Here is an 18,900-nt window from a genome sequence, read left to right on the forward strand (position 1 = left end):
GCTTTTAAAAAACTTCAACAGGAGGGGGCTAGTTTCCTGCTCCTGCCAGCATCAGCAAATTCTAAATGAATTTAATTTAATACTTAAATTGTGCCATAATCTCAAGTTCAAAGTGGATTTCACACCTGTGAGTCTATAGGATACTGCCCCTCTCCTTTAATAGCAGTTCCTCAGTGTCATAGCCACCTTAAACACCTAGTCCCACCCAAGAGGGAAGTGAGACAGGAGGGGTGGAGCCAGGATGGCATGGTCCAGAAAGTATATAAGCTGAGGCCATAGCTAAGTTAAGGAGGCCCAGAGGAAAGCAGTGATGTCCCATCCACCGCTTATATGTGAACTGCCACTGCTATAGTCAGGTACGCCAAGCTCCACTTGAAACCTTGTAGATTTTGTATTTTGACATGAGTAATTGCTAGAGACTTCCCTGATAACTTTGAGGAACTAGACCAAGAACAAGTAAAGCGTGCTGCTTGACTGAGAGGTCATAAGATACACAGTGCCCTGCAGGAGCAGGCCACACAAGTATATTGTTGCCTTTTTCCTCCTACCTGTGAACGGAACAGGCAGGAGGAAAATGCCCTTTCCTTTTACCTGTAACTACTGTGTGACTGTCTGTCTTGGACACTGAGCCTGCCCTCATTCACATCACCACAGTATCATTGTAAAATACCATCATCATCTCCAAACATCCACCACATCCTAACAAATCAAATCTATTAAATAAAAAACTTCACCATTAAACCTTCCACCCTCATCTAAATGTTGAAATTTTACCCATAGCTAATGCTGACTTTTATTCTGACTTAACTGCCAAGTTTTCAGAGCTTTTTTTTAAAAGCTTTATATGAAGGCTGCTTTTGAATCTCTAATAATAGAGAACTCCAAACAAAGGGGCTTTGCTCATATAGTCTCTCCTTGTCTCAGAGTTTAAAGCTCTTTCAGAGAAGTAGGCTAAGATAATAATTTCCTGAAATCTTGTCTTTTTGCCACATGTAAGAAAATAAAATGTATCCAGGAACCAGGCCATTTAAAATCTTTTTTTTTAACTTATCAATAATTTAAATAAGATCTGTTTTTTAATTGCAAATCAATGCAGTCCATTTAAAAATAGACCAACCCTCTGAAATGTTCCGGTTAGCTTTTCTACTTTCTTTTTCAAGCGTATAAATGTTTTAAATGTATAAATTGTTTCTATAGAAACCTGAAAGTAGCTGCTCATCATCTCAAGCACTCCTGCTTGGGCTCGTGTTATCCTCAAGCAGAAATAAATGTAGCAGGATCTGAGACCTGCTAGAGATTAATGCAATATGGTTAGCAAGAAAAAATAGACTGTGTAAAGCTGGAGGTTGTATTCACTACTTTGACTACCAGGTTTTATACACACATACCAAACATGGCTATGTTTCACCAAAAGGGCTACTTCAGGGGTGAATAGAGACCAGTAGGTGTAAAAGTCCAAACTTCACCCAGCTGGTAAAAACCATATCCGTGACCTGGGTTTATGTGTCATCCAGCATACTCCAAAAACCTTTTCCCAGTTTTATTATTAATATTATCTCTCCTTTTTTGTCATATATTTGGGGGGGGGGGGGCAGTGTTGTTATCTATCCCCCAGAGACTAAAACCATTTTTGGATGAATCAAGGGCACTGTGATGTCAGCCACTGGTCAGTGACTTAGAATTTCTCACCCATTTTAGAAGTAGTAACAGAGCTTTAAATCTGCAGAGATATTCTGAAGTAAATATTTGTTTGTCTAAATATGCTTATGCAATGGATAATATTGAGCTACCTCAAAGCAAATAAGATAGTCAATGGGGTATCTGACATCTTACGATCAGGAGTAGATATTCAGCTGGTGGCGTCAACATTTTGCTGACCGCTGACAGCTTTATTCCTGGATATTCAATGCCAGGCCATGTCCGGGCTCCAACATTGAATATCCAAGTATATGCAGCTGGCTAAAACTTATGCCAGTTAAGTGCAATATTCAGTACTTAACCAGCTAAGAAAAACCACATAAAAATAGAACTGTGTTTTATACAGTCCTATTTATGGGGTTATTTTAGCTGGTAAAGTGCTGACTTCTCCCCCGGATCACCCACAAAATAGCTGGTTTGGTTTCAGTGCTAACTGGGTATTTTCAGCAGCACTATCCAGTTAAGTGCTGCTGAATATGCCCGGTTAGCCCTGGGCATGCAATTTAAATAGCCAGGAGCCATTTCTAGCCATTTAAACTGCTTTGAATATTGACGCCTACCGGGTTATTATTTTATACAAAGGATGTCACCCTCATAATGAAACTAAATCGAAATACATGCACTAGAGAACTGTATTTTGCTTACCTCCCACTTTTCCAGGGCACATAATAGTGCCAAAAATTAATCTGGATATGGTAACACACCTATCTGAAGGAAAGTAGCACTTTACTGACACAGGGATTCCCAAAATTATCATTGTAATACATTAAAGCCATGCTTTCTCTTTCTCCTAGATTTTGCTTTCCCTACTCCTTCCTTTCCTTGCTCATACCTCTTTTCCTTTCCACTTCAATTTTCTCCCTCAGATTTACTTGCGCTTCTTTTTCCCCATTTTCTGTGCACATCCCCAATTTTCCTCCTTGTTTCCTCTTCATGTTCCTCAGCTTTTACAGTATTCTCTCTTCTGCTGTCCCTTCACATGCCATTTCTTTTCTCCTTCTTCCAGTACTCCTTTGTCCTTCTTCTCCAACCCAGTCCTAAGCACCTCTATCCTCCCCACCTCCCCTTGATCTGCTGTCCTTTTCTCTTCACTCCCCATGATCTCTCCTCCAGCCCCATGTCATCTTCTCTCCTATTTGTCTACATTGTGTCCTCCTGTTCCATCTTTTGCAATGGTTCCCAATCCAGTCCTCGGGACATACCCAGACAGTCTGGCTTTCAGGATATCCACAATGATTATTAATGAGATTAATTTGAATATAATGAAAGCAATGCATCCAAATCTCTCTCATGAGTATTCATTGTGGATATCCTGAAACCATGACTGACTGGTTGTGCCCCAAGGACTGGGTTGAGAACCCCTACTCTGCAGTGTCCTTCCATCCTTCCCCTGTATTACTTGCCTCTTCCATGAATTAACACTTCCACTACAGTTTTATGCACTATAATGTGTCCCAGAAATCAAGGAATGAATTCCCCCTAACCTCCCTATTCCTTATCCTTAGCCCTCACTAAACACAGATTGAGAAAAAAAATGTCCCAGATGTATAGACAGGTCCTACATGTCCTGTTGACTGACTAGTTTTACCATTAGCATGAACTTAGACAAATCATTATAAGCCAATGAAAATCTGAGCCATATATTTAATAAAATGCACAACCTGTATATCTATAAGCCCACTTACTAACAATGGGCATTAATGCATACAATTTGCATAGACACACACAAAGCCAGTTCTGGAGGTTGTGGCTCCCTGAACCAATTTTTGGTTTTGCACACCCTGCTGCACCCCCACCTATCACCTGCATTGGCCTCACCCTATCTCCTGCCTTGGGGTCAGATACATGGTTAAATTATTGAATTATGGTGGAACTAAGTGCTAGGCACCTGGAGCAAGGGTCCTGGGTGGATCAGGGTGGACCTGGGAGTCACCCCAGAGAATGCTGTGAGGATATGCAGATGGGCTGCAAGTCCTCCACAGCACCTGGAAGGCAGCTGCTGGAAGTGCTAGGCACCTGGAGCAAAGGTCCTGGGTGAATCAGGGTAGACCTGGGAGTCACCCCAGATAAGACTGTGAGGATATGCAGATGGGCTGCAAGTCCTCCACGGCACATGGAAGGCAGCTGCTGGAAGCACTAGGCACCTGGAGCGAAGGCCCTGAGTGGATTGGGGTGGATCTGGGAGTCACCCTGGAGAAGGCTGTGAGAATATGCCTAAGAACAGACAGCACTACAAATATTACACAGGGCCCTAGAATACTAATACACCTACTACTGGTAAAACAGAACAAGTGGGACTGCTGCAGAGTTCTACCCAGAAAATACTTGCCAAAACACAAAGTACACAGCAAGGGATCACAAATTAGAAATATAACGAGAAAAATCGAACTGGGAAACCCAAGAAGTCAAACTAAGTGTGTAACACAATATAGGAGAAATAAAAACCGAAATGCATTTCCTCTTGTACTGAAAAGAAAAAATACAAAGACATCCATGATGCACTTTTCCCAAAGCTAACATATTTCACCAAATAAATTCAAAATAAAACACTTTTTTCTACCTTTGTTGTCTGGAAACTATTTTTCCAAGCATGTTGGTCCCAGATTCTTCTTTTCTGCTTTCCTGTCTGTCTTCTGTTCTCTTTCCTGTGAGTGTGGTCCATTTGTCCTTTCTCTACTTTCCACTTATATTTCTATTCCCTCACTATATCTGTCTCTGACATATTTCCTCTCTCACTTTTCTGTCTCTCCTCTCAAATTTCACCTTCACTCTTCAGTCCTCCACCTATATTTTGCTTGTCAATTCCGATCAACTTTCCACCTCATCCTCTCACCTACATCTCCTGTCTCACTCCTTCCTTGGCTTCCTATTCCCTTATTTCACCCACTCCCAATTAGTACAATTCTACCCTCTGTTCTTACCATCCTCCTTTCACTCATCTCCGTGAGAACCCCCATGGTATCTCCCACATGGTTCCACCATGCCAAATATATCCCATCCCTGTCCATTACATCCTTGTACACCCAGCATCTCCCTGACTCCCCCATCCCTCTCTCTCCTCTATCACTATGGCCCATCATTTTCCTGTCCCCTCTCCCTTCCTTTTCACCCCTATGCTCCAGCAGTTCCTTTTTTTCTCTTCCCCCTTTCTCTTTATGGTCCAGCAACTCCCTGTCCCCTATGGTCCAGCTTGTTCTGTCTGTCCCCCTTCACCTTTTTGGTCTAGCCATTCCCTGTTCCCTCTCCCCCCCCCTTCACCTTTATGGTCCAGCCACTCCCTGTTCCCTCTCGCCCCCCTTCACCTTTATGGTCCAGCCACTCCCTGTTCCCTCTCGCCCCCTTCACCTTTATGGTCCAGCCACTCCCTGTTCCCTCTCCCCCTTCACATTTATGGTCCAGCCACTCTCTGTTCCCTCTCTCTCTCCCTTCCCCACAAGTGCAGCTTCAAAGTTCAACAGGGCAGCAGCTCGGAGAGGAGAGCCTACTCAGGAAACCCAGCCTGGTGGCAGAAGACGTGGCTACACATATCCCAATGCTATGCGCCTTCCCAGGTTATGTAAGTGGCAAGCTACACACTAGAAGTGAAAGCCTGCTAAATGTGGTTTACCACCTACACAAATTGGGAAGGTTCACAGCATCAGGGTTCGTGTACCTACATCTCTTGTGGGTCCAGCATCTCTCCCCTTCTCTTACTCACTTTCTCCTTCTACCTATTGTCTGTCATCTCCCCCTTTGCCCAGCACCCCTCCTTCCCCCCCCCCCCCCCCCCCCCCCGATGGTCTGCCAGCTTCCTCCTCTTGTTCCCTTACCCATAATCTGGCATCTCTCCTATCCCACTACTCCTGCAGATATAGCACCTGTCCCTCTCCCACACCCCATGGGTTCAGCATATCTCCCTTCTCTCCCATGTCCAGGACCTCTCTCTCTCTCTTCTTCCTTAAGCCCCTGCCCTCAAGCCCAGAACCTCTCCTTCTTGCCTCAGTGCCCCTCCATATATGTCCATCAACTTTTCCTCTTGTTCCCTCAGCTCCCCCCCCCCATGACCAACTCTTCCTCGTGTTCCCTTAAACCCCTCCTCCATGAGTCCAACAACTCTCCCTCTATCCTTCAGCACCCTTCCCCCCCCCCCGTCCAGCACCACTTCCTCTTCATCCCTCAGCCGCCTGAATCCATCTTCATTCCCACTTTTTCCCTCAGCCCCCTTGTGAGTCCAGCATCAATTTCTTTATTTTCTTTCAGTCCCTCCCCTGAATCCAACACCACCTTTTCCAGCCCTCCCTTGAGTCTTGAACTGCTCCCTCTTTTTCCCTCAGCTCACGTCATGAGTCCAGCACCTCCTTCTTCCCTCAAACCTCCCCCACCTCCGAGTCTAGCATCGCTTTCTCTTGTCCCCTCCCCTCGGTACATCAAACCCGCTTTCTTTAGAGGTCCCTGCAGCGATAACGGGCTGCCTGAGCCGGATCCTTCCCTCTGCCACTTCCCACCTTCACATGCATAGGAAGTTGTGTCAGAGGGGTACAGCGTGGCAGAGAGAAGGATCCGGCACAGACAGGCTGTTATTGCTGCAGGGACCACTAAAGAAAGCAGGTTTGATGGACAGAGGGGAGGGGAGGTGCTGGAGTCAGGAAAGGGGGTTAGGAAAGAAGAGGGAGCAGTATTGGTTCCACCGGGGGGGGGGGGGCAGGGGAGAATAGGGAGTAATTCATGCCGCAAAGTTTTTAAAAAATCTCCGCTGCTATGTGCTGGACCTGCAACACACCAGTTAAGAAACACTGGCATAACCTATAGGGCTGGTGATGTCACTGGCCTGAGCGTTTGGCACCTTTTATCACCGGCACCCTGGACCAGAACCTCACCTGGTCCATAGGTTAAGCCAGCCCTGGCTGTACATTAGCATGTTTAGTAAATATATTCAATTGCCCAACTAGTCACTTTAATTTGATAGCTGATTTTCTGTTCCATATACTATATCATCTCCTTGTGAGAAATACAGCAGCTGCCAGACTTGAATTGGGTCCTTTGTGATTTGAGGCTTAAAAATTAAAATGAATCAAAATGTATAGCACATTTGCTATTTATATTTCTAACACTGTTTTTGAGTCTAGATAGGAAAAGTCTGCATTAAAAACTGTATGAAGTTTGATGGAATAAGTATCAGCTATAAGTTGGAACCTTCGAACATGAGTGAACCTGTGGGCATTATCCAAATGCGGGAGAACACATTTGGAAGTCTCTATGTGAAGAATTCTTCTTTACTGCACAGCTATGAGACCAAGAAGCTTCTGTATACAGTAGTAGCCACAAACAAGCAGACCAAGAAACAGGACAAATCCCAGATCACCATCGTGCTGGAAGGAACACGTATGTATGCCTTTTGCTTTTATCCTTCTGCTAGCATACATTGATTTTTAATATTTTCTTTTGCTTTCCCTCTGACTCATCACTATTATCTCCTCTGGATATTTCTTGAAGTCAATAAATAGATATGACTGAATGACACGAATCGATTCTGATGAGGCCACTGCAGTTTTATAACTCTATCCATAAATAGATAGATGAGTGTCAAGCTTTTGATAGGGTCCACTCTGCAATTTGCATCAGAAATGGAAACTGAGCAAAACCCAGGAAATTAGTTCAGCTCTTAATTCACAACATGGTAATTGTTGCCTTAATGGCATTAATTAATTAATTAATTTGTGCATTAACTGCATGCCATGTAAGGGGCTGGAAACATGGAGGGTTATAGGCGGAGAATGGATGTGGACTGTGCACAGAACTTACTGCATACTGTCTCTTGGGCACTTACAGGCCAATGATCAGAAGCAAACGTGGAAGCTAAAGGCTATTAGCAACATACTAGTGCCTGCATTTGCTACCACCCCATGCTCATAGTCACTGAGCATGTAAGTAGCATGCAAATGCATGCTAAACAGGTATTTTATTATTCCTCCCCAATGATCAGCGGGCAGCACACCAAACATTAGCGCACTGATTGTGGCAAACCCTACGTCAGCTCAGAGCTGGCTTTAGGGTTTGCAGAACATTTGGGAGGAATGGTAAGCCCTGCCCAGCATGCATTTGCATGCTAGCAGGCCCCTATCACCCTCCCTGAGGAGCCCCTGAGCCCCCCACCCCAAGCCAGTGATGGGGGCTGGAGGTCTCAGTCCCACGACCTCCTCAGACACAAGTTCATGGAGGCTAGAAATCCGGTGGATCTCCAGTCTCCCTCCCCTCCCCCTCGCATCCCAATAAAAAGCCCTGGTGGCCCAGTGGGACATGAACACAAGCCCCCCAAACCTGGTGATCTACCAGCCCCCTTCCCTGCCCATCCCATACCTGAATGGCAGAGAATGTAGTAGTACAATCCCTCCTCTTCCAGCACTGCCCTGAAAATGGCGACACCCAGCCCTACCAGTGCATCCTGGAATGCGCTGGGTGGGGCTTCACCACCATATAAGGGAAAACTCCCATTTTGTCAGCGGATAGCTTGGACGTTTTTGGCTTTTTTTGGAATCATCAATAGATAATATCCCCACAAGGACTACTTGGTGATTTGGGGATCAGAAGTGGACAAAGCTTTATTATTTAAGAACTAGTGTCAAAAAAAATTTTTGGGTAGCTTGAAGGTTATGCTTTCCCCAGATGTGACTAATGCACATTGGTCAGGAGTAAGGCCATTTTACAGCTCAGGCCTAAAGTGGTGGCTGCTGGGGCCACCTTCTTTCTATACTTCCTCTGTGCGAATAGAATGTTGGGTATTATTAGGAAAGTTATGGAAAACAGGTGTGAGGATGTTATAATGCCGTTATATCGCTCCATGGTGCGACCGCACCTTGAGTATTGTGTTCAATTCTGGTCGCCGCATCTCAAGAAAGATATAGTAGAATTGGAAAAGGTGCAGCGAAGGGCGACTAAAATAGCGGGGATGGGATGACTTCCCTATGAAGAAAGACTAAGGAGGCTAGGGCTATACAGTTTGGAGAAGAGACGGCTGAGGGGAGACATGATAGAGGTATATAAAATAATGAGTGGAGTGGAACAGGTGGATGTGAAGCATCTGTTCACGCTTTCCAAAAATACTAGGACTAGGGGGCATGCGATGAAACTACAGTGTAGTAAATTTAAAACAAATCGGAGAAACTTTTTCTTCACCCAATGTGTAATTAAAGTCTGGAATTCGTTGCCGGAGAAAGTGGTGAAGGCGGTTAGCTTAGCAGAGTTTAAAAAGGGGTTGGACGGTTTCCTAAAGGACAAGTCCATAAACCGCTACTAAACGGACTTGGAAAAATCCAAAATTCCAGGAATAACATGTATAGAATGTTTGTACGTTTGGGAAGCTTGCCAGGTGCCCTTGGCCTGGATTGGCCGCTGTCATGTACAGGATGCTGGGCTCGATGGACCCTTGGTCTTTTCCCAGTATGGCATTACTTATGTACTTATGTACTTATGTATATTTGGGGAGGGGGGCATAAACCTTTCCAGAACTACTTCGATTATATTCATTTCTTGTAGATAAAGTTGCTTCTACTGAAGTTCTCTTTGTTATTAGTTACCAATCTTGTGTGTATACCTTTTATTTTGAAAATTATATACATGGGTACATGGGAACAAAAAATCCTAATGGATGTTGTACCTCCTTTTAATGTAGGTACAGAAAAAGGGGTAAACACTATAGATGATATTTGAAAGTGTCATTCTAATCAGCATACCATGCTTGCTTAACCCAACCACAACTCTAGAATTGCCCCTTAATAATAAAGCTAACAGTAGAAGAATTGTGAGCCCTTTACATTTATTTTGGACACACTGAGAATGGTAGCTCACAGACAGATCAACATATCTGAGTAAATTGCTATTTATAAGGATAACTGGCTTTGAAAATCGGTCTTATTGGAGGAGGGGGGGCTCGAAAGATTTTATATGGGTAAATACATGTTTACTGCATAAAAACAAGCTTTTGAAAATTGTCTCCTTCCATAATGGTTAATTCAGCAGAGGATAAGTACGTTTGGCAATTTCAGTTTTAAGTCACAGTGCATACATTCTGGTTTCTCCTCCACATGCTCCCAATCCTTTTCTGGCTATATCCTTTTATTTTTTTCTGAATATCCCAGCATGGAGCAAGTCCATCAGATAGTATCTTTTTCAGGCCACCGACCATGGAAACTGCCTGCCCCTAGATCAAGAGCAGTAATTTAATTAATTGCTCATTATCCTCTATGGCGAACCATATGGAAACTCACATGTCTCGTGGACTTCTTAATTGTAGGTCACTAAGAAGTAAATCTGTTCTTAGACAGGAACTTAACTTCTATTCAGTTGGATATTTGTCTCATGGAAACATGGGTAAGGAATGATGAAGAATCTCTTCATTATCAGTGCCTTCCATCTGGCTTTTCAGTTTGCTACTCAAATCGACTAACTAAACATGGAAGTGGTCTTACAGCCATTTATTCCACCAATTACAGGTAAAAGAGCTTTCATTCTATTTTCTTCCTTTTCCAGAACTTTTGTTATTTGAGATAGGTCTGAAACTCTCCATGCATTTGCTTCTTTTTTATTGCCCTCCCTCTTTGTGCATGGCAGAGTGGGATTTGATTTATCAATCAATTGCAGATGCCAATACCAAATTTTCTTCATTACTAATTCTAGGTGATTTCAATCTTCTCATTGATATTCCTTCTTAACCAAGATAAGCCCATTTTCTCACTTTTTTAAAGTATCTTAGATTCTTTCAGAATGTTAATATCCTTACACAAGCAGCTGGACACACTTTAGATTCAGTGATCTTGAGGTAGCAATACATTCTTCCACCATCTGCATTACAGACACTTTCTATTCCCTGGACAAACCACTCTGTTGTATCTTCTTTTTGGATCTACTTCTAAGCCTCTATCATCGGGTCATTGGTCAACACTTTCACTGCTTTGACCCTTAACACTTCCCTCATTAGGTGCCTCCTTCCCTGAGAATTTTTCAGACATAAATCTAGATGAACAGAAAATGTGTAGGAACTCTACTCTCCTTCGCTCTGGATCAATTAGTAAGCCTTCCCACCATCAGAAAAAAACCCACCCAGGTACCATCAGGGCATTAGATTGTTGAATAGGATCGCTATTTATCAATTACAAGTAACGTGTACTCTCCATTCACTCCTAACGGATGAGTGACCCCCTCCCAAAATCCCTGCCATCGCATCAGACTCAGAATGTTGGGAAAACCTATGACTGCTATGAAATGTTATCCAGAATCACTGCATCCATCATAGAAGCATGCAGTTTAGACTGGCTCAGAACACGTGGTAGCCAAGCGGCAGTTCTAATTTGATGTATGTTGTATGCACGTAGGTACCTACGTGTCTTAGTAAAAGGGTCCCTAAGTGCGTGTTAGTGTGTAACGCACCTTAGTAAAAGGGCCCCTTAGAGTGTAAACCATCTGGGCAAATGGAAATACCTGTATATAACTTGCCCTGACCTACTGAATATTCCTATATTTTTAAGGCAATCGGTCCTGGACCTGTATCATAATTTTACAGCACTACTAGACATATGGAGTGGAGGAGTGGCCTAGTAGTTAGAGTGGTGGACTTTGGTCCTGGGGAACTGGGTTTGATTCCCACTGCAGGCACAGGTAGCTCCTTGTGCCCCAGGTACAAATAAGTACCTAAGCTGCATTGAGCCTGCCATGAGTGGGAAAGCGCAGGGTACAAATTAAAATATATATATATACAGCACTCTACAATCACAGTAAACTCCTTTCCCAAACATCTTTATAGTATCTTAAGATTAGCTAATGTGAAATCCTCATTCACAAGTCTCAGACAATGTCATTCCTAAACACAAAGTTTGAAGATATAGTTTTTGCTACCCGTCTCTGAACTCCATGATGGGTGATGAGTATTCCATAGCATTGAAGACCCAAAGTATGAACTCTGCTGTTGTCAACCAAGTATTCTTTGAACACCCCTTCAACTAATTGGTAGCCTACTGAAACATACCTATAATTCCACAGATTTTTTTTTCTAAATGTTCCTGAGGCAACAGGGTGATAAAACAATTTAGCCAGGATCAGAAGGAATGTTCTGGGATAAGCAGGATTTAAACCCTGGTTTCTCTGTTTCATAGTCTATTGCTCCATCCTCTAGGCAGCCTACTTTTTTTCTAGACTGCAGGCTCTTTAATGGACCAGAAAAAAGGCATATGTGGTCCTCAATGCTCATATCCTGCAATTGTTTTTCAGATTATTTTTATATTGGACCCATAAAAGAGATTGTAATCTAAAAAATAATTTTGCTCCCATACTTTAATTTGTTTTGCTGTGGCAAGCTACTAAATTAGTATTACATCATTCCCTTTATACAATTCAGCACTAACAGGCCCAGTTGATAGAATCTGATTTCTTTGTATCTAATCAACAGCTTCCCAGTGTAGAAGAAGTTCCCTAAACCCACACTATTTTTGCAGATCCTAGACTTCACTCAGTCCACATCCTGGCCAATTCTTGTGCCTGCATTTTTTCATCTATGTACTGTACCCTAGAGTATAGTAAATCATGTCCACTGCCAACAATAAGATTTTCTGGTAAATAATAATGTCTTCCAGATTTTCAGCATCTCATTTCCTGTTATAATTCATATATATAATCTCTTCATTAGAAATGTGCTGTATATACGCAACCGCCTTCCTCATTCCAATCTATAGAGTGTTATTTCCCCAATTTTGTGGTAAATAGCGGTATATAAAAATTTGTAATACACATAAACAAAGCAGAGTCCCAGTTACAATTGCCCACTGCTAATCTCCCAAAAGAGCCCACAGACAATATGGCACATTATCTTGTTTCCTACATGCATCTACCAGTCTGAGAGGATGCAATGAAACACAACCTCTCTGCTGATTTAGCCCAATTCTGAATCTGCTATTTGCAGATTTTGTTGCTCCTTGTAGCCATTTTCTTTCTCTGGTAATTGGCTTCATGCATTTCAGTTTGATGTTAGAGAGATGTCTTTCAGTGAATAAAGGAATAGGGAAGAATTTCAAAAGAGCAAGTATGAGAATGGTATGAATTTCCACAGAGACAGCGGGTCCACATACCTAGTTATTAGGGTTAGGCATTGACATAGAAAAGTCCCAACCCCCACTTGAATGACAGTGCCTGTGGTGCACATATATGGTGCCTCAAACTTTTTTATATTCTTAGTTTTCAGACTATAAGCTTCTAAAATCCTTTATATATTTTAGAATGGACTCTGTTGGCAGATTCTGTTCTAAAATACTGATGAAACTGGAGACAAACAGATCTGCATGTCTCAAATCCTTCCTCTACGACCTGTCTAAAGTGGGACTGCACATGTCCTCTATTTAAAAAGAAAGATTGTTAACACATTTCTCCATCATATACTTGGTGCAATAAACCATTCCCTAGTGGAGGATTGTCATGCTGCCTACCCGTAGGCGTAGGCTGAGTCTCTGCTTACCCTGCCATTCACCCATCCACACGGGCCAAGCTTTTTTGCTGTTCACACTGCCCATCCATAAGCGTGGGCCAAGTATCCACTTGTTGCGCGATCCACCTAGTAGTATGGCCTGGTATTCAATGGATCTTCCCTATGCAACTTAGAGTAAACTTAGTCCTCGCAAATATTCTGCAAAACAAATCGTATTCAGTCCTACTCAACCATCACCATAGATCCAAATGATTTAAGTGGGAGGAGCCTCTCTTGCCCACTTAAATCTCTTACCACTGCCTATCCCCCAATATCAGTGGCGCTAAAGTGGACAGTGCTGCTGAATATCGCCACTGATTGGCTCCAGAAAAAGTAGGCAGTACAGAGGGGAAATGTTAGGGATCAGCCAGTTATTATTACTTATATGGGCCCTGGCACTGAATATTGGCTGTGACCCACATAACTCTCTTTTACCTTTAAAGTCTACTGCACCCATAGCCAAAGTTCAAATCACACTATATTGTAGGATTTCTGTCAGGTAACCATCCTCTGGACAATTCAGTCATCCATCCATCAGTTAGCAGAGGACCACTCATCACAACCTAAATAGGAGGTGCTAAATGATTCATGCTAACTGCTACCTCAGTTCCACAGACTAATGGACATTTTAAGGTGGAATCTGCTGGGCACACCCCCAATAATTGGCACCGTAGATTTGCACCTAATACATACATGTGGAGGAGTGGCCTAGTGGTTAGGGTGATGGACTTTGGTCCTGGGGAACTGAGTTCAATTCCCACTTTAGGCACAGGCAGCTCCTTGTGACTCTGGACAAGTCACTTAACCCTCCATTGCCCCAGGTACAAAAAAGTACCTGTATACAATATGTAAGCCACACTGAACAAATGTAATAAAAATATTCATTTATTGCATTAACTGCAAAATCTAACACACTTTAGTAAAAGGGCCCCAAGTTTGAAAAATATTTATTCATGCAGAGAAGCAAAGTAAAAAGAAGTGCACACCCCTAAACAAAGGAATTGGGACCTTCCAAGTAGGTAGATAAAATGAGGGAGATAGAGCAGACTGGTAACACAAAAGGGGGGCAATAAGGAAGGAGACATGGGCTAAAGGAAGTGAGAGAGGTAAATTCTTGTTGAAGGCTACCAGTTGCAATAAGAGTCCAGTGCACAAATGGTGGGAAGGAACCCATGAAGACATTGAATATAAATGTGTCATCTGCACTTATAAGATTATGACACCCAGTGAATCCTCTAATGCAGTGCACTGATGCCACCTCGTTATTCCCACAGCTATACGGCAAAGCGAAGAATGCCCAGATTCTTGTGCTGAGAACAAACACCGCTCTGAATGTGAAGAATGTGGAGGATTGGGCGTATTAGCCGGACGCTGTCAGTGGAGACAGGGGGATAAAAAAGGTAAACACAAAATGCTTTGCTCACTCTTCAGTGCTGCTTTGTACTATGGTTACAGTCAAATGTAAAGACACAAAACAAAATGGCCACCACTCAAGAAGCATAGAGTGTGATTTGTCATTGATCTAGGTAAATTGGCCTGTCGGGAATTGACCCGCCTCTGAGTGGCTATAAAGGTGGAAGTCCTTCCACAGAATGCCTGCTTTTAGCTGAGTTCAGGATGTTCCCAGGGAAGAGGTTGCTTATTCCAGAAAGAATAAACACTACAGGTGGGGTTTTCAAAAATCCATACTACTTTACCCTCCCTTGGCCACTGATGCAGATAGCAGATGCAAGGTATATAGGTGCTTTAAGATACTTTCTCTTTGAAAATGAAAAGTACTCCCATATTTTGCAACCATAGGGCCTGCTTCAAATTGTCCTCATAGTTTTAATGGAAATAGGATAGGATAGAACTAATCAGCCTTTTCTAAGTCTAAATCATCTTCCATTAGAATAATCCTTAATGGGTGCTTGAAACCCAAAGAAAGTAGGCTTTGTTTAATAGAGAGTTTTCTGCCAATGCATTGATTTTGGGAAACATTCTTTGTGAAGACCAGTGGCGTAGCCAGACTGCCAATTTTGGGTGGGCCTGAACCTAAAGTGGGTGGGCACAAATTTTCTCTGTACCCCCCCCCCCCCCCCCAGCAAAATTTAGTCACACTCAGATGCATTTGTCACACAGGGTAAAGTGCTGCTTTTCAGTGCATCCGATTTCAGACAATTTACTAATCATTTTCAGTGAGCTTTCAGAGGCCAAAACCTCCTGCCTCAGGTCAGTATAATGCTGTTACGGTATCCTCTCCTGACCTAAGGAAGGAAGTATTGGTCTCTGAAACTTTATTAACACCATATTACTTTATCCTAAATTAAAAATAAAATTATTTTCTTTACCTTTGTTGTATGGCCATTTACTTTGTCTCATTGTGTCTCTAGATTCTGCTTTCTTTCGTTTAACTCTTCTGCCAGGGTTTCCTGGCCATTTGTCATTTTTCTCTCCTTTCTTTGCTTTCTTCAATATTTTTCTGCCTCTCTCTGTGTCCAGATTTAATTCATTCTTACTATCCATTCTTTAATTTCCTTCATCTACTTATGGCTTTTCATCTTTTTCTCACCCTTGTCTCCCCATGTCCCTTCCTCTTATTCTCCAATCTTTCACTACTCCCCTTTCCATGCAGCAGCTCTCCTCTTTCTCTCCCCATCCTTCCAGTGTCTCCCCTCTCTCTCCCCATCCTCCAATAGTCTCCCCTCTTTCTTTCTGCATCCTTCCATCCAGTGTCACCTCTTTCTCCCTACCCTTCCATCCAGCGTCTTCCCTCTTTCTCTCCCCATCCTTCTACCATCTACCCTCTCTCCTGATCCTTCCATCTAATGTCTTCTCCCTCCTTCTAACCAGTGTCTATCTCTCTACCCTTTTCTGTTCAGTGTCCCTTCTCTCTCCACATCCTTCCAGTCTCTCCCCTTTCTCTCTGCATCCTTCCATCCAGTGTCTCTCTCCCCACCCATCCGTTTTCCCTGTTTCTCTGCCATCCTTCCATCTGTTTTCCCTCTTTCTCTGCCATCCTTCCATCTTCTTCCATCTCTGTACCTCTATCTTCCTCCATGTTTAGTATCTCCTTTTCTCTGTGTCCCTATATTACTCTGTCCATCTTCTCCCCTCTCTTTGTCCCCAGTGCCAATATATTTCTACCCCTCTCTGACCCTACCCCATCCAGCTTCTCTCCTTCTCACTCCCTCCTCTTTCCAGCATCTGGTTTTGGTTGCTTGATTTCCTGCCTCCCTCCCTCAAGCAGTAGGTTTAATATTCCCTTTTCCTTCATCTCCTTGGTCTGTATCTCTATTCCCTTCCCTCCTCCTTGTGCTGTACAGCAGTTCTCTCCCTTCCCTCAGTTTCTCCTCCCATGTCCAGCAGCTCTCTCCCTTCCATCCAGATCCCCTCCTCCTCTTCCTCCCACATCTAACAGCTCTCTCCTTCCACCCAGTATCCCCTCCTCCTCTTCCTTCAGCAGCTCTCTCCCTTCCATTGTCCCCTCCTTCTCTTCCTCCCATATCCAGCAGCTCTTCCCTTCCCTCCAGTCCCTTCCTCCTCTTCCTCCCTTGTCCAGCAGCTCTCCATACCCCTTCCTCCTCTCCCTCCCATGTCCAGCAGCTCCTCTCCCTTCCATTCAGTCCCCTCCTCCCCTTCCTTCAGCAGCTCTCTCCCTTCCATCGTCCCCCTCCTTCTCTTCCTCCCATGTCCAGCAGCTCTCTCCCTTCCCTCCAGTCCCCTTCCTCCTCTTCCTCCCTTGTCCAGCAGCTCTCCAACCCCTTCCTCCTCTCCCTCCCATGTCTAGCAGCTCTCTCCCTTCCCTCCCTCTTCCAGAAGCTCTCAGCCCCTTCCTCCCACCTCCAGCAGCTCTCTGCCTTCCAGTTCCCTCTAATCTCCTCCTCCTACAAGTCTGACTGTCTCTGGCAAAAGTATCCCTTCCCCCCCCAAACCCACAAACCACAAATCCAGCACTTGCCCCTCCAGGCCCACACCATCAATCCTTCATCGCTGTCGCTGCCTTTTCTCCCGCGGCTTCCGGGAGGCAGCGATCAGTGTTACCTGTAGTGCCTGCCCTGAAATTATGCTTCTTTTCTCCCCAGGCTTCGCCCCGTTCATTTCTTCGCTCGTCGGCAGCGCTACGCTGCGCTGCTATTCAACAGAGCTCCGCTCCTCTCCTGCCACGTCCTCCGGCCCTACTAAACAGGAAGTGCATCAGAGGGCCGGATGGACGTGGCAGGAGAGGAAGCGGAGCTGCCTGTTTGAATAGCAGCGCAGCGTAGCGCTGCCGACGAGCGAAGAAACGAGCGGGGCGAAGCCTGGGGAGAAAAGAAGCATAATTTCAGGGCAGGCACTACAGGTAACGCTGATCGCTGCCTCCCGGAAGCCGTGGGAGAAAAGGCAGCGACAGCGATGAAGGATGTTGGATGGGTGGGCCTGGAGGGCAAGTGGGTGGGCCTGGGCCCGTCCAGGCCCACCCGGGGCTACGCCCCTGGTGAAGACGAGTGAGTGAATGAAACAGTCTATGCTTTGTTAACGCCAACTGTCTGAGGTTCACAGTGATACACTTTGAGGGGGACATTTTTGATATGATGTCCAATCCGATTTGGACATTTTGCAAAAAAACATCCAAAACTCCAGTACCAAACATGGTCCATGTTTTGCCCAGAAAACTGGGCATTTGAAAATCGACCTATTTTAGACATTTTTGTGCTCAGTGCATGCTTTCTTGAAGGTCCTTTTCAACACAAAATTCCACAGGAAAACACACAAAAACAGCCATTAGGGATGTCTGAGGGGCCAGCAGTCTTACTAGACTGGCCACACAGACATCTTAGCAGAGCAGGGGACAGCCTTGGGGGCACTGCAGTGAACTTCACATAAAAAGGTCCCAGGTACACATCACATCATAACTGCTTATATTGTATGATGAGCCTTCCAGGAATAGCAAAAAATGTACTGTACCCAAATGTACACCGCTACAATAGCCCTAATGCCTGCAGGTGTAACCGATATGTGGGTTCAGTGGGTATTTTGTGGGTTTTGGTACACCTCACACTTTCATAGTGGTATACCGAGGGCGGGGTGGTGGGGACAGTCCGTCCTGGGTAATCACTGCAAGGGGGAGCAGGGAGTAGCCACACTGCTTTCGGATCCGCCGGTTCCTGCTTCTCTGACATTACTTCCTATTCTGGGGCAGAGAACTGGCAGAGCCCGACAGCTGCACACTGCTTCCAACACCCCCAGGAGTTAAGATGAGGGTGGGGGTTGGAGGTGATGTGCCAGGGGAAGGTGATGTGCAGGGGGGAGTGAGTGTTCCAGGGAGTGGGCTGCAGCTGACCTAGGAATGCCGCTGCACTTTCCACCACAATGTAACAGAGTGGGATATGGGCCTGGGTCTCCTACAGTCCACTGGCACCAACCACTAGGCACTCCAGGAACCTGTTTGCTGTTCTAGAGGAATAGCCATTATATCTGCAGCGTCAAACAGCCTGGTATGTACTGTCACTTTCACCTGTTTGGGGGGGGGGGGTTAGAGGGGGGTCTATGACCACTGGGGGATTAAGGTCAGGATCATGCTTTTTCCCTCCAGTGGTCATCTTGTCAGTTTGAGCACCTTTTTGGCACTTAGTCGTTCGTGAAAACAGGTCTAGACAAAAACGTCCTATTTTTGCACTGAATGTTTTTGCAATGTTCTATTTCACAGAAAAACATCGAAATCATAAGCCTGCCCTAGTCCTGCCCAAAACACACCT

At 44.4% G+C, this 18,900-nt stretch overlaps 1 protein-coding gene across 1 annotated transcript in view; it reads left to right on the forward strand.

The window, feature by feature from the left end:
* Positions 1-18,900, forward strand: part of RET (ret proto-oncogene) — a 157,425-nt gene that overhangs the window by 49,032 nt on the left and 89,493 nt on the right. The window contains exons 7-8 of the mRNA XM_030204979.1: positions 6,804-7,059; positions 14,458-14,583. Coding sequence (XP_030060839.1) covers positions 6,804-7,059; positions 14,458-14,583 — 382 coding nt within the window. The remainder of the gene's footprint in view (positions 1-6,803; positions 7,060-14,457; positions 14,584-18,900) is intronic.

This window comes from Microcaecilia unicolor, chromosome 5 (genome assembly GCF_901765095.1).
Source record: "Microcaecilia unicolor chromosome 5, aMicUni1.1, whole genome shotgun sequence".
NCBI classification, from domain to species: domain Eukaryota; kingdom Metazoa; phylum Chordata; class Amphibia; order Gymnophiona; family Siphonopidae; genus Microcaecilia; species Microcaecilia unicolor.